We start from the raw sequence: 14840 nt of genomic DNA on the forward strand, positions 1-14840 counted from the left end.
AGTAGGGCCACTCTTAAAGGAGTTGGCTGGCAGTGTTCAGTGATTCTTTTCTCTCCAGTTTTAAGTGTTCACGATAATTGTGAGATAAGAATAATATAATTGCTTCACTACATTTCACACATTGTATTCAGTATCTTTGGAAGAGTGCTGTTCATTTTCTTTCCTTTTTTTCTTTTTTTTAAGCTGTAGTGTTAGCCAAGATTTTGTCACTAAAATATCTTTAGGTATCGCTAACCCAGTCTTCTTATGATGTCTATATGCACTGTCAATGCCATGTGAGGAGTCTGGATGGCAGGTTCAGCTAAGTTGCCACCTTCAAAATAAAAGTCCATGCATCAGAAACAGTTTATGCATTTCAGTGGCCTTTTAAAGAAATACTGTAGGAAAGAGTCACTGTAGATGGACTGTTGGCCATCTCCTCTTTTGGTTTCGATTTTATTTGACTTTTTTTCTTTTCTCGTTGATATTTTTTTTTCTTTTTAAATGTCCTGTCATCTTGTAAAATAGGTGTGTGTGGCTTCATACATGCAAGCTGTGCTGTGACTACCAACCACTGAAGAGTTCATTAAAAATAAACTTGTACATTGTAAAGACCTTGTTGTTTTTGTATTCATGTCATTGTTTTTTTATTTGTATTTCCTCAAGTGAGAAGGCCTGGACGAGAAGTATGACTTCTAGGAAGTAACATACCTGAATTCAGTGTTCTGCCACTAGATGGTGCACATTTTTATTCCATCGTATTTACTAAGTATTTCTTTTAACATGCTGAGCATGAATTCTTCATTTTTCTGTATTAGCAGGCTGCAACTGTGAATATAAGACTTGTTTCAACACGATGATGCTAGCAGGTATTATGACATTGATTTATTAGTAAGACAGTTTAGGTACGTTAAACCTACCCTGACTGGTTCTAACCAGTTGTTTTAACCACTATAACCATGAGTAAAATGCTGTTTGTTCTGTATGTATGGCCTAGTTTAGAACAATGACTACTAAATGTAAAGGCGTTAAATCGACGACAAAAACACACTTCGTCAAACCTGTGGGGCTGGGTGATTGCTGCTGCATGCTGGTAGCAAAACAAGCCTGTGTTTGTTGTTTTCTCTGCTTTCCCATTCCTCTGAAATCACTGCAGCGATAACGGTGTGAGGCAAAGTGTGTCCCCCACCCATGGTTAGGTACAAAACAGGCTTCAATAAACACACCTGCTCACAGTCTAACACGGAGAATACCCAAAGCAATGTGGGAAAGACGGAATCAACTACCACCTGTACCTAAAGTGCTTTGAGCTCATACGATCCGTGTGCTACTAAGCTCGTTCTAGAGACTGGTTTCATCAAGCTTCATGGCCCATTCCAACCACCTTCTGAGACACTGGGTATAAGTGGGTGGTATGTGTTAGAGCTGCGATGGCCCAGAGTCATGCAAAATGGGTTATATTTTCCATATGTGTTTTTTGCTCAATGGTGGCTCACTATAGTAGTCGGACTATCAGTCTGGTTAATGTTTCATGTTGACACGCAAATTCCTGTGCTGCAACCTCAAGCATATTGTCTTCATCAGAGCTTTGACCAGAGTTAATGGGAAAAAGATCAGCTGGACAGCTTCCCAGACATAAAAATGGCTGCAAATGATTATAGAAGCTAATGGATTAAATACTTGAGGCCTATTCATGGTTTCCCCCTGTATTATAAGAGGATATGTTGGGTCTGTTGGTCATAATGTTGCTGAGTGCATGTATTTTTTATAGGTGTATGTATTTTCTTGTTGGAATATAGAAATTTGTAGTTTCAATACCTGTGTATCCTTGTGTGAATGCTCCTGTGATGCACAAAGACCAGGCCTTGCTCCCACAGCTCAAAGGCCTAGGAGGTCTGAGTTCTGTTTCAACCTCCCCTTCTGACCGCTCTGGCCCAGGCTCGATATTAGTTCAGTGAAGCACAAAGAAATGTGGAACATTCCCCCAAATAAGTTTCACCGAGGCTTAGACTCATGATTGGTGACTGACAACGGTCCTACCCGGAGATGCGCTGCTGTGCTTCTCTGGGTTTTAAATCCTTCAGAGAGGGGGGAATAAGAGCTCAGCAGCTCCTGTCTCTCTCACACACACACACACGATCCCCTCTCTCATTCTTTCCACCGCTGGGGCCTAATCTCCCTCTCTTCCCTCCTGTCGTACTGTGCTGAAGCTGCAGTGTGTGGTGAGCTAATGGCAGAGCAGATGACAGCACAAAGCTAGACCCCATTTCATGTCTCTATCTCTTGTCACACAAACTCTCTCATTCACACACTTATTTGCGTACTAGTTAAACAAAGCACTTTTTGCTTGAAAGAGTTGTTGGGTTTAAATATGAGTTACTCCCATTATGACACGTTCACCACGGGTTGAGAAGGCAGCTTATAGGGAGGAAAACTGCTTGTCTCTTCTGACACAGCAGAAAAACAACATTATCATAGGATGCAGTTATACACTAGAAGCAATGAACAATTGTGGTTATGTCACCATGGTAGTTGCAAAGCAAGTTATTCATTCCATCTGCCTCCTAGAGGTGTCAGCTGGGGAGGAGAATTTCAGCTGGTGCGGTAGACCTCGAATACTCATACCCAATTTACAGTAAGAATATTTGATTCATACGTTTAACTGTCAGCTTAGGGATGCTACAGTTGCAGCATCTGACACAACAATTAAGTTGTGAAATGTCAGTTACATTTTAATCAACCAATCAGCATTCAGAGAGGGAGTGAGAGAGATGCTGACTCAGGAATGCAGAACATAGCCTGGGCTTGAGAACAGGTTGGCTTGCTGGCCCACTTAGTCACCCACCATGCCATGTTCACCAGATGGCACCCCACAGATGGCATGGGCAGCCATTGGGGGGCACAGCATGGGTAAGGGACATACCGTGCTGACAGTGAGAGAGGACTTCATGAAGCTAATGCCCACATCACCAGAGCGGAGAAAGGGTCAAACACTGGATGCCTTTTTTCTTATTAATGAGCAACAGTCTTTTTGGTCTGTTCTAGCGTGGAAGTCGCTTTGGATAAAAGTGTCTGCTAAATGAATACATGTAAATGTAAGTAAACAAATCCCATCAAGCCTACAGAAAGGAAACTAGAGAACTCTCTTCAGGTTGTGACTTCTGGTCTATTGTGTCCCCTGCAGAATACAAAAAGTGAACCATATCTGTTTGAATCTCTGACCTTTTTTTTTTTTACCTGTTTCTGTCTCTCCCTTTCTCTATCTCTCTCTGGCTCCTGCTAGTCCTCTGTGTCTCTATCTCTCTCTGGCTCCTGCTAGTCCTCTGTGTCTTTATCTCTCTCTGGCTCCTGCTAGTCCTCCGTGTCTTTCTCTATCTCTCTCTGGCTCTTGTTAGTCCTCCGTGTTGAAGCCCTCCTGCATCAAGTCTTGTGTTTTCATCCAGTGGCCAAACTCAGACAGACATTCCTTTTGGAGACTGAATCCCCCTGTACCTCAGCCGGTATGTCCAGCACACTCACTGGGCCTCAAGAGGCTGCCTGAGTGATTCTTATCTCACAGTCACCGCACAGCTGTTGGACAAGCAATTGTTTGAAGAAACCAAGTTTAAGCGTAACATTGAACATAATACATCTGTTTTCAACATCTGGATTAAGCATTTTCCATAGAGATTCTCCATTGAGAGGTATTTTTCATCCAAGACTACAGTTGATTTGTGTTTGAAGACAACCCCTCTGACCCAAATGGATAGAAATGCGGTGGGGTGTCCGGGACAATATCATCACTGAATATATTTTCATGGAGAGTTGAGCACTGCATCAGTTCATATCCATAAAAGGCTGTCTGAGATACAACAACAAAAAGATCATTTTCATTTTATTGGCCATCTTGTGGCTTTTTGGTGAAAGCATACCTGCGGGATGAATGAAAAACTGTTAACATAAGAGAAAACATGACACAATGTTATGTTTAATATCAGTTTGAGGCTGCCGAGCATTAACATTTTACGGTTGGCTTCTCTTTTTTATCTGACCACTTATGTACATTGTGGGGTGTGAGTAAAGAGGAGGAAGAACTGATCGGGGGAATTTATTGAAAGAAGCCAGACTGTTTTTAGTGAGGGTCTTGAACCTTTAAAGATAAGACACGTTTTCAGAAATGGGAGGGAAGGCTTCTCCTGTCTCCCATTGGAAATGTGTTCATGGAATGCTGCTAAGTGGGATTTGGTTGAAAGTAACAGGGAGTTTGTGTTGGCATGGAGACTTGGAGAAAACCCATTGTGTCCTGTCCTTCTTTCTTCCACCCCAAAACCGACGGAAACATGCTAAATATGCAGCAGTTTGACCTCACCCTTAAGATCAGGAGCTATTTTTAGACCAGGCGTGTCCTCCTTGGTATATTTCTCCTTTATCTCTGACGTTTGACGACAATGAAGAGTGATTTGTAAAGTGCACTTTTGTGTCGATATGACCAATGCCTGTTGGAAACCCACTTGATAACATTGCAAGACTGAGTAGATATGTGGAGGGCTAAGTAAGAAACTTAAAGTTTCAATTGCAGGGCACACTGGTTCTCATGCTAGTCTCTATACCATTGGAGTAATATTGTAGGTTCCTGAAACCAAAGTCTAGAGTGAAATGGTACAGAACACACTTGGATGGCAAGCAAGTTATTACAGTGGAGCTTTGCATCCATGCACAGCACACAGCAGGATATTGCCTTGACCAGGGTGTAGCCTATGGATCATTAAACATGGAAAGCCTATAATTAGCAGCTAACGTTTGCACTCTGAAAGTAAAACTGAGGTTGGGTTATGCTTCTGACATGTTTTATGAAACAACAAGCGTGCTAATAAGGATGATGCACGGGTTCTTCAAAGTTTATAATTTGTCAAAGTTTACACATGAGCTCGGGGGAACATGCCAAACCACGACTATTTGTTTTTGTTTCCCCATTCATCAAGGGATTTTAACCAGGCTATCATGGAAGGTCATATGCTCCTTTCAGTTTTATTTTTGATTTTCGTTTCATCCAGCCATTACAGAAAGCGTTGTAAATGTACACAAAGTCCTAGATCGTGGAGGCAGCATTGCTATTGAGATGATCGCTTCTGTGTTCACCTCTAAGCTCCCGTGGGCCGGCCTTGGTGACTCATTCACCGCATAAAGAAGCTCTCCGTGGGAGCTGCGTGGGATTGCGCATGTCATCAACAAACTGTAGCCTACCTCAAAATAAATGTTCGATTCCAACTCAACATAAAACTGATATTGCCTCCGTAAATAATGCAAAAGGCATTCAGGAAGCTCAAAAAATGTACAATTGAAAGAAAAGTAGACAGAGTATGAAACCAAGCAGATAAACTCGCAGCTAAGAAGTATCTGTAAACAACGCTTGATAAAATATACTGCGTTAGGCTGAACTTTGATTTAATTTTCATTCCCCTACGTGTTAGTATGGACATCGATTGTATTCGTACCTACTCGTGTGTCCTCGGAAAGCCCAGAGCGCGAGAAAGTGGGCAGAACGCTGTTCTCTGTTGCGTGTGACTAATCGAGCTTCCCTGTGAAGTAGCATTCAATTCATACCAACCGTCTGTTCACCTGAGAGATCGAAAGCGTTGTAAAAGAGCAGGTGAGTAACTCCAGTGGTAATTTAGATTTAAGTCGACTACTTGTCTGAACGTTAGTTTTAAACAACACAGTAAAACTTCTGGACATCTGAGTGCTGACAGCGCTGAAGTTCCTTTAGATGTGAGTGTTGTAACTTTCTAACGAAGTTCGGTTTTAATGAGACCTGCTAAATCTTTATATCCTATCAGTGTGACTGCAAGACACATTTTGTAAACATTAATACAACATTCGGTACAATTTATGGGAAGTAAACCATTTAGTTAACATTCTGCATTTATCCAATTTAAATGTAATTGTTCTCACCTGTCTAGTGGTGGTGTAGGAGTAGGCTACTATTGAACACTGAATACTATTAAATCAACAAAAACAAAAAAACTTTTCCAGGTGAACCCCATTGGTGAGAACAAACGAGCAAAAAAAGGATCATGGCAACGGGGGGATTTAAATCTGCACCGACAGACTTTTTAGAAGAATGGAAGGCTAAACGGGAGAAAATGAGGGCGAAAATGCTTGTGGACATAGCCGCGGCCACTGGCGCGTGTGCTGGTAACGTGGCTGCCACTCCATCTCTTGGGACAGGCAACAGCAACAAAAGTGAGGCGCGCAGTGCCGCTCAGAGCACCGAACTGAACAACAACGCCAACATTGATCGCGGGGGCTCTGTTCCCGTTAACTGCCTGACATCCTCTCCAATGGCACGCTCATCATCGTCCTCGGCCTTGAAGAGACCCGAGGACGACCTGCAGCCCACCACACCAGCACCCAAAGGAGCGGACAACCAGGGAAGTAACTTGAAGAAGACACCTCAGCCGGAGAAAGTTCCTTGTGCCTCTCAAGATTCCAGCCCCACTGCTGTCTCTAATGACAGTGACAAAGAAAGCACGTCACCTGGCAAAGGCAAGGAGAAGAAGAATAGTGGTCCAAGCTCCAGGAAGGGGAAAGGGCAGATCGAGAAGAGGAAGTTGAGAGAGAAGCGCCGATCAACTGGTGTTGTCAGCATACCATCTAACGAGGTAAGTCCGCTGTCAATCAAACTTAAGTTTGTTTACATGCAGTAAACTCTACATTAAATAAGGACTTTATATGAACAAAGGTTTGGCACATATGTTAATCATTCTACCTTTATCTTTATTATTATTCAAAGGCAATTCGAACTAGATTCCATTATACTTAATTCGATACTGACTGTATAATGAAGAATAAAAAATAAATGTATGCCATCACCCCAATTTAAATGAAAACTAACAGTTGGCACACATGAACACAGCCAGCACCACAATTGAATGATTGCAAGTGTTGGGGGAGGTGGTGTTATGTCATTAAAATAATTTCACAGCCAAGGCTGGGTGCAGAATGAAACCAGAACGATGCCAAACATCACCTCCAGACAGGCCCTTGCTGCAGCCTGCTGTGAACCTTCCACTTCTGCAGTTTGGCAATTGATTCGTACATGAACAGACCTAGTTTTATGATGTGGCTCTGGCTTTTTTGCCTTGGGGTCGCCTAGAAAAGGAAACTCATATCCAAACACACTCGCACATTCACACACACTGCATGCCAGCCACCCAGATCCTGTGAGTTTCACTTGGAGGTTGACCAGTGTCTGAGTTGGCGTGCATCATCCTGTTATTAAGCTCTCTGCCGTGCCAGAACAAAGTAGTATGAGAACTGGTCATAAGCCAGGTGGTAATGCTAGGTTTCAGCACGGCGGGAGGCAATTCAAATATGTCCGATCATGCCCCATGATCTCCCACTGGCTCGTTCGGGGAGGAATGAGGAATGTAACATTTTCTGGGTAACATATTTATTGCTGTGGGTGATTTCATTCCACTTTCCGCCAGTGTTCCAAACCTACACAAGGGCAAACACTATGATGGCTGCCCATGTGATTGGATCCACTTCACACAAGTCCCCTGGCGTCTTGAATGTGGTTGAATAGGTGTGAATAGGTACGCCTGGGTAATCTCTCCTGCTTGTTCTCAGGCTACAATAGCCTCTTAAAGGGGGCTTTTCAGAGAAATGGGGAACCCAATAACCCTGACTGTGATTATGATGGGCTGATAATGGCTTCACGCTTAACTGGAGAATACACTCCAGGTGGGTCTGGGCGGTGTCACTCAGGACCACCTCCCTACATTCCAGACAGGTGTCACCTTACGCCCTGCCCTGTGGTAGAGCGAGGGGTGTGTCTGTACTGATGGACCTGAACTTGCTACGACCGCTCCATAGGAATATGGTGTGTTTGTGTGTGTGTGTTTTTAAGAGAAATGCTGAGGCTGTTATTTTTCACATGCAAAATATTATAGTGTGCACACAGGATGAACCAGTATCTTTATTTTCAGCTATAATCTTGCCAATTTCTGTGCATTACATGTTATCGCCGTGGCACAGAATTCCAGCCACAATAGAGTTGTGAGCCCATTTATTATGAATATGTTCTTTTAAAGGATTATTTGCCTGACCTTACAATTTATGCATGGTGCTCCGAGCATGCGTCTGTGGAGTGTGTGTGTTTCCTGGTGTATGTATGTGTGCATATTTACAGAACACTCTGAGCTTGTCAGGTGTGCTTTCCTCCACGTATGTGTGGGGTCAGAGAGGTTGTTGAGCCAGCGGCGGGGGTGATCCCTTCTGTGCAGTCAGCCACACCAAGGTCCACACATGATTTAGATCCTGCATTGTTGGGGGGCCAGCCACTTTTATGGCCCCCAGTGAGTTATGAGCCCTTACTGGGCACTCTGGAGGTTTCAGGCCAGAGTAGGAACTTTGTTTCAAGTACAGCACTGGAGCCCACTGATAACAGCTTCTGATGTGTGCGCGTGCTCAACAGTGTGTGTGTGTGCACACGTGTGGATAACACAATCCTCTCTGAAACCTGCCTCGGTTTCAGCAGCAGTGGAACGCCCCAGTGATCTGTGATACGCATCTGTGCCCAAGAGCTCTGATAATTAGTACCCTGGTGATAAGACCATGTAGCCATGGGGATTTTTTGTAGAGTTACAGAAACTAGCATTTATACACTGTGTGTGTCTGTCATAAGGAAAGTTTTGTTTTTATGCGTGAGTGTGAGAGTTCACTGATAATCTATTACTATACAGACAAAGCAATGTGTGTGTAATGTATATTATTTCTTTGGGAATTTGGATCAGCAATGTTAATTAAGGGAAGGCCTTTTGTTTGTCATCTGGCATAGTCAATTAGTCATTTAGCAGACGCTCTTATCCAGAGCGACTTACAGTAAGTACAGGGACATTCCCCCGAGGCAAGTAGGGTGAAGTGCCTTGCCCAAGGACACAACGTCATTTTGCGCAGCCAGGAATCGAACCAGCAACCTTCTGATTAATAGCCCTATTCCCTAACCGCTCAGCCATCTGACTCCCCGTCTCAACCTGTTTATGGCTCATTGGCTGAACCTTCTTCCAATCTGATCCTCTAACCTTTTTCCAAGCTCATTTGCCAACTGAAACGGTTTTAGGAGGCAACAAAAGGTTGCATGAGATTGGACTTGACTTTCTAAAAATGATGAAACCCTAGTAAGCAGGACATTGGGAATACCAGGGCCTGTCTCCTGCTGGGTGGTCTGTCAGGCGCTGTCTGTGGCTACCTCCTCCACACCTTTAGGAAGATTTTCACATCTGATCCCAACATTTCTTCACGATCAGCTGACGTTGTTGTGCTGAAAGCAGCAGAATTGTTTACACGTTGGGGGGGGGGGGTGTTATTTGACACTTGTGATAAAGTAGTAATGCGTACATGGAGGTTTTCATGGTGCCCCCTCCTTGAAACAAACCCTGCTTAAGTGAGAGACTTTCACAACCTACATTCAGGGGCTTTCTGGGAAATGTCTCATCGTATGTTGCAAGGCCCCCGGTGACGATTGTCTCTCTTCGTCACCTGTTTGTGATATTTTATTGCAGAAATTGTTGCTGTCTTGCAACACAGTGTTCCTTGGCATTAACCACTGTTTATACTGTTGGAACCCCACACTTAAGTCACCCGATTATCTGCTGCGCTTTTTCGACTTTGGATCATTTGCTTTGGATCAAAGCGGCGTGCTACATGAATACATGTTGAGTGTGTGTGGACAGCACGTCCTCAGGCAGCAGTGTAGGTTTGAACACGGCCTCTCTAACCTGTACCAGGGGTCTGCATGCCTCCCCCCCTCCTCAGTGTTATGTTTCCCCCTCAGAGGAAGCCTCTCTTCCTGCTGCAGCCTCATCATAACTCAGTGTTCTACAGCCCCCCAGGCTGCATGGATGGGCTTTACACCCCTCTGCAGGGCTCACGACGAACCTTTTTTTTCCTCACTGTCCCAGTACCGTCCCAAAGTGCAAACTGAACCATCCCTGAACTTAAACTGACCTTGACCTGTCCCAAAATTCTTGTGTGTTTGCATTTTGACATTCTGTCACGGGTCTAGGTTATTTTCAACACTATTTAAGTCATCCATACAGGGGGCTACCTTCATGGTGGTTTCAACACAATTATTTGTGTGGCTGAAGTAAAAAAAAGTTTCTAAAGGTTGAAAATATATTTGAAAATACAGTGATCTGATGATGTATGTTACTGTGATCATTATGTGGGGAACAGATTTACCTGGAGGCCAGCATCACTGTATTGCTTTATAAATAGCCAGAATGTAATATACAAGGGGGAACCACTTTCATCAGGCCTCCAGGGAAATCTGTTCCCCCTGTGTGCTCAGTGTAAAAGACTGATGTATAGATGAAACTTGTTATACATACATCACCAGCATCACTGTATTTCTTTATAAATGGCCAGACTGTAATATACAGGGGGGGGACCACTTTCCTCAGGCCTCCAACAGCAGTGGCCAGGAAGACGGAGCTCGGAATGTTCTAAGCTCTGATTGTTTTCAGGTTCAGTTTAAGCTGAATCATCGTATCTTTTTGGAAACATTTTAGTTTTTGTAACATTCCCACAAACACCCCCCCCCCCCCAACCTCCCAATGCTTTTCCATGAACTTTACATAATTATAGATCCATAAATTGCATAAATATTATGATTTCACATTGATGTGTTAACTTATTGTACAGAAGCCAAGGTACAGTTTGTCCAGAAAGTGCATTTCACCTATTTCACATCTGTAGAAAGGAATGTCATAATGAAAGTCTTCTTGGGGCGGAGCAAGTTTAACATGCTCTTAAAGCCTTCTCCAAACAAGGTCACATCATCACAGCAAATACCTCAAGGATTTTATCATGGGCTTAGGTAAGCAAGGAATTATTTGGGCAGGGTGGTACGCTTATTTTAGTTGATTGTTGGTAGAACAACTAACATATGGGAAACTGTTAAACTGTACTGTTGTTCTAAGTAGTTTTCTTTTTTTGGGGGGGTGGAATCACCGTCACAAGAAAAAGTTTGTGAGAGGTGTGACTAATTGCTAAAGTCCCCAACATAGTTCTGGGAGAGTCTGGGGAATTCCAGGGGGCGAGCAGAGGAATGGAATGTAGATGTAGTGTTCCCTGGGTTACTTGACATGGTTTCCAGGTAGGCCCCATGTGGTGGGGGCACAGAGGGGTCTCTCTACACCTCATGAAACACCCTGTTTCTCCTAATGGGCTGTGGCACAGGGGAAGGGGCTGCTTTCACAAACTTTTCATTAAACGTCATCGCTCATTAAGCCCCTACTAGGTGAAGCTCTGTGAATGACCCTCCAATGGGCTGTCAGTGGAAATCACACTGGATTTGGAAGGTGGGGAGGCAGATGGAGAAACGGTAGGTGGAAATACCGTCTTAGCCGAGTTTGGCCCCCTGAGCGACACATTCCCTGTTTGTCCGAGCCTGCCGCAGGTCAAAAGAATAAGTTCTGGCGTGAAGGCCCACTTGGTTTATGATGAAACATCCCATGAGTCAGGTTATGCTGTAGACATTTCAGCAGCTCACAAGGATATATTGCTAAAATATTGTCCTATGTAGAGATGTTGATCAAAACCAGAGCAATGTGGATATTTTTCTTCTTGATCTAGGTCAGTGGTCTGTAGTTATGGCTGTCTCTGACCTCCATGCAGCACAGCACAGTAGATTATTATGCAGCAGAAACGCCCCCCCAGACAGCCTCCAGAGAGGAATGCACAGTCATGCAGACCTGCTTGTCCGTCTTGTGAACTCTGCTCTTTGCACCTCTACACACACACACACGCTTGCGCGCAGACACACACACACGCACACGCTTGGAGCAACACTAGTTAGCGCTGTCACGGTGAAAGTTAATGCATAGTTTGACAATGATGGGGTGAGATCAGTGGAGATGGTCTTGGGCAGTAAGGCCAACCTACATTATCTCTAAAGGAGGACTGTGCAAATGGACAGTGGTCAACAACAAAAAATAGTCCTGTTACTAAGGCGTGTGTTTGAACTTTGTGTGTGCGTGCAACATGACACGCTTCTGTCACAGCTGGAGTGACGTAGTCCTGGCTGTCTGAATGACCAATCACCAGCCCAGTCCACCAAACCAGGAAGTCCAGCGTGATCAGGGAGATGCCTCCTATGTACGTTATTGTTATGCATCCTGTTCATGAGTTGCGTAACGTGACCTTCGTTGGAATGATGAATGAAGGAAAACATCAATGATTCCATTTCAAGATCTCTGACAGATCAGTGTCCCACTTGGAATCATTGATCTTCTCCTTCATTTATAAAGAATACCTTTGAAATCCATGTACCTAAATGTCTCTTGGCTTTTAGGCTTAGTTGTCCTCTCTGTATCTGACCTCCCTTCACACAAGAGCATTAACGTGGCATGTTATGATGATTAATTTTCCGGTTATTGAGACGTCCCATCCTGCATACCCTTATCCTTATGTCTCTCCTAAGGCTGTGCTGTTTGTCCAGGATTCATGGGGCAGTAAGCGTTTTTATGCCTCCCATTTGGAAACAGCTTGCGTGTACTTGAGATGTAGTTTCAACACTTGGCCTTGCTCTCTTTCTCTCTCGCGCACACACACACACACACACACAACCAGTGTAGGGAGGGAGCCTTAGAGAGTGGAGGATCAGGGTCAGTCTGCTGATGGCTTGCTCTTCCCCTGCTGATCTAGCTGTACTGTGTGTGTGTGTGGTTTTTGTTGGACATTCCTACGTGTTGGGCAGCAGTGTAGGATTTGTGAGTCAGCCCTAATCAGGCCACTCTGCGTGATTAGGCATTTGGGAGCCTGTCTGTGTGGATTCACTACAGTAGAATAACAGTCTGCCTCCTTCACCCTTTCTCCCTCATTACATCTCTTGCTTCTTTTCCTCCACATATCTTGTTTTCTTTGAATGTCTGCGACACTGATAGGTGTTTTGCGCAGGGACAGTTCAGCAGACACTAGTACGTATGTCACCAGGAATATCTCTCAAACTTTGTCCCCTGATAACGATGAGATATCAAGCAGAACCACCGCAGGATATGTTGCGTGTGACGAATGACAAACAAACATTCCTCACAAAGCACCTGGCCTTTTTGCTCTGCTCCACCGTAGACGGGGAGAGCCAGGTGCCATAGCAACACCTAGGCAACTAGAAGTATGCCGAGAGGCACAGGTGTGACGGAGGGAGAGTTTTCTATTAAAAACATGTTTCCTTTCGGAGAAATCTCTAATTAACCGATGCATGCAGTCTGCATATTGACGTGGACAATGTTTTGGGGCGATTAACAGAAAATACCATCAGGCACATCGAATGGAAACACATTAAAATGTGTCAGTCTAAAAATGTTTCCCCTGTGAAACACTAAATCAAATAAAGAATGTGCTTCCAATGGCAATAGGATTGAAGGAAGCCTTTATCTTTAAGCTTTTCACCTAAACCAAGGAATACATGTGTTGTAAGAGTCTGGAAAAGCCAGTTTGTCATCAATTTAAGCTTGGATGGTGGAACTGAGTTGGTGTGTTGTTTTTGTAGTGGGAGAAATGGGCCCCTCAGCTGTGTTTGTTAGGATCACGTCTCTCTGGCACTGCCCTCAGCAGGGTGCCACACTGATCAATGATTGGCTGGTGCAGCATACCCACTTCACCATGTGACCAATGGGTGACTATGTAGAGTTTGTTTAGTTCACAGGTGGTGTAGAGGGGCAAACCCCATGTCAACACCCCTAGGGGTTGGGAACACATCCAAACTAGAGTTGTTTTTGAACGTATTGTCGGTGCTCCCTGAGACTGTATTGTGTGGCTCGTGGCAGCTTATGGGGGGCTTGAGGAAGGCTGATTTCTCCCCCGAGGCAGATGGAGAGGCACGAGGCACACCAGGCCCAAAGACAACAGCGACACGGAGCAGAACTCTTGGATCAGGGTGCCCATTGTTACAGATTAGCCGCTTCCAGGCCTGCTTACACGCTCCGTGACAACTCTCCGGGTCTTGGAGCCGCGGGGAGTTTAGCAGACACCCGCTACCCAGCCAAAGGTTACATTCCTGGGCCATGGCAAAGGAGATGGTGACCCAAGGAGACTGTTGGAGGCTGTTGTGAAAAGTAAATATGATGGTGTAGCAACACGCCTCCACATATAGCGCTAGTCAGCAGCATACTCAGCAGGTGAGGAATGTGGAGAATGGGGACATCAACAGCTCCTTGTGTCAAGAGTTATACTGTCAGCTCTAGTGTTCACATAGTTTGATGTACCACATGAAACATGTAGTGTAGGTAAGGCTCTTTCAGAAGCTGTTTCACAGCCCATTGGTCGAGCCCATAGTCTGAAGCCTGAAGGTCTTGGGTCATGTCGTCTGGAAAAACTAGCCACTAGTTCTGAATGGAAAAAGACAACCTTTGGTAAGGCTGATATAATGACACCTCAGTTCCTCAGGTGATTAAAAGCAGACCAGGACCAGATCCTAACAGAAACACAACACAGAAGCAATGTACATTTTCAAAAATAAATTCTCCTAAAACTTAAGCATGCAGACAGAGCATGTAATTGGTTGAATTGGTGTCTGTAGGGTGTGTTGGAACGCTCAAATGTTCACTCTTCATTGAAAATGCAATGCATGCACTGAAAATCTGTCCACTGACCAGACTGGCACAGTGACAGAGCTTTCTCCCCTGCCGAATGAAAGATTTGCTGAACGTCCTGTTATGCATACTGATTTTCATAAGTACACTTTCGCATAATTAATTGAAATGGTGTCTGCCAGTAACAGGCACCCCTTGACACGAACCCGGGTCGGACATTCAGTTTGAAGAGACAGAGGGGGCCTGCCAAGACGAATCTCTCTCTCTCTCCCTCCCCAGAGAAGA

At 44.4% G+C, this 14840-nt stretch overlaps 1 protein-coding gene across 2 annotated transcripts in view; it reads left to right on the plus strand.

Annotated features, from left to right (window-relative positions):
- The first annotated feature begins 5458 nt into the window (after window positions 1-5458).
- The window catches only part of pawr (PRKC, apoptosis, WT1, regulator), a 44717-nt gene continuing 35335 nt past the window's right edge, over window positions 5459-14840 (plus strand). Inside the window, exons 1-2 of one of the 2 annotated variants that reach the window (XM_062482923.1) lie at window positions 5459-5608; window positions 5992-6620. In XM_062482923.1, the coding sequence (XP_062338907.1) occupies window positions 6033-6620 (588 nt within the window). In that variant the 5' untranslated portion in view covers window positions 5459-5608; window positions 5992-6032. Of the gene's footprint in view, window positions 5728-5991; window positions 6621-14840 lie in introns of both variants that reach the window. The other variant, XM_062482924.1, reaches the window with a different exon arrangement.

The sequence above is a fragment of the Osmerus eperlanus genome, chromosome 17 (assembly GCF_963692335.1).
Source record: "Osmerus eperlanus chromosome 17, fOsmEpe2.1, whole genome shotgun sequence".
Classification (NCBI taxonomy): Eukaryota; Metazoa; Chordata; class Actinopteri; order Osmeriformes; family Osmeridae; genus Osmerus; species Osmerus eperlanus.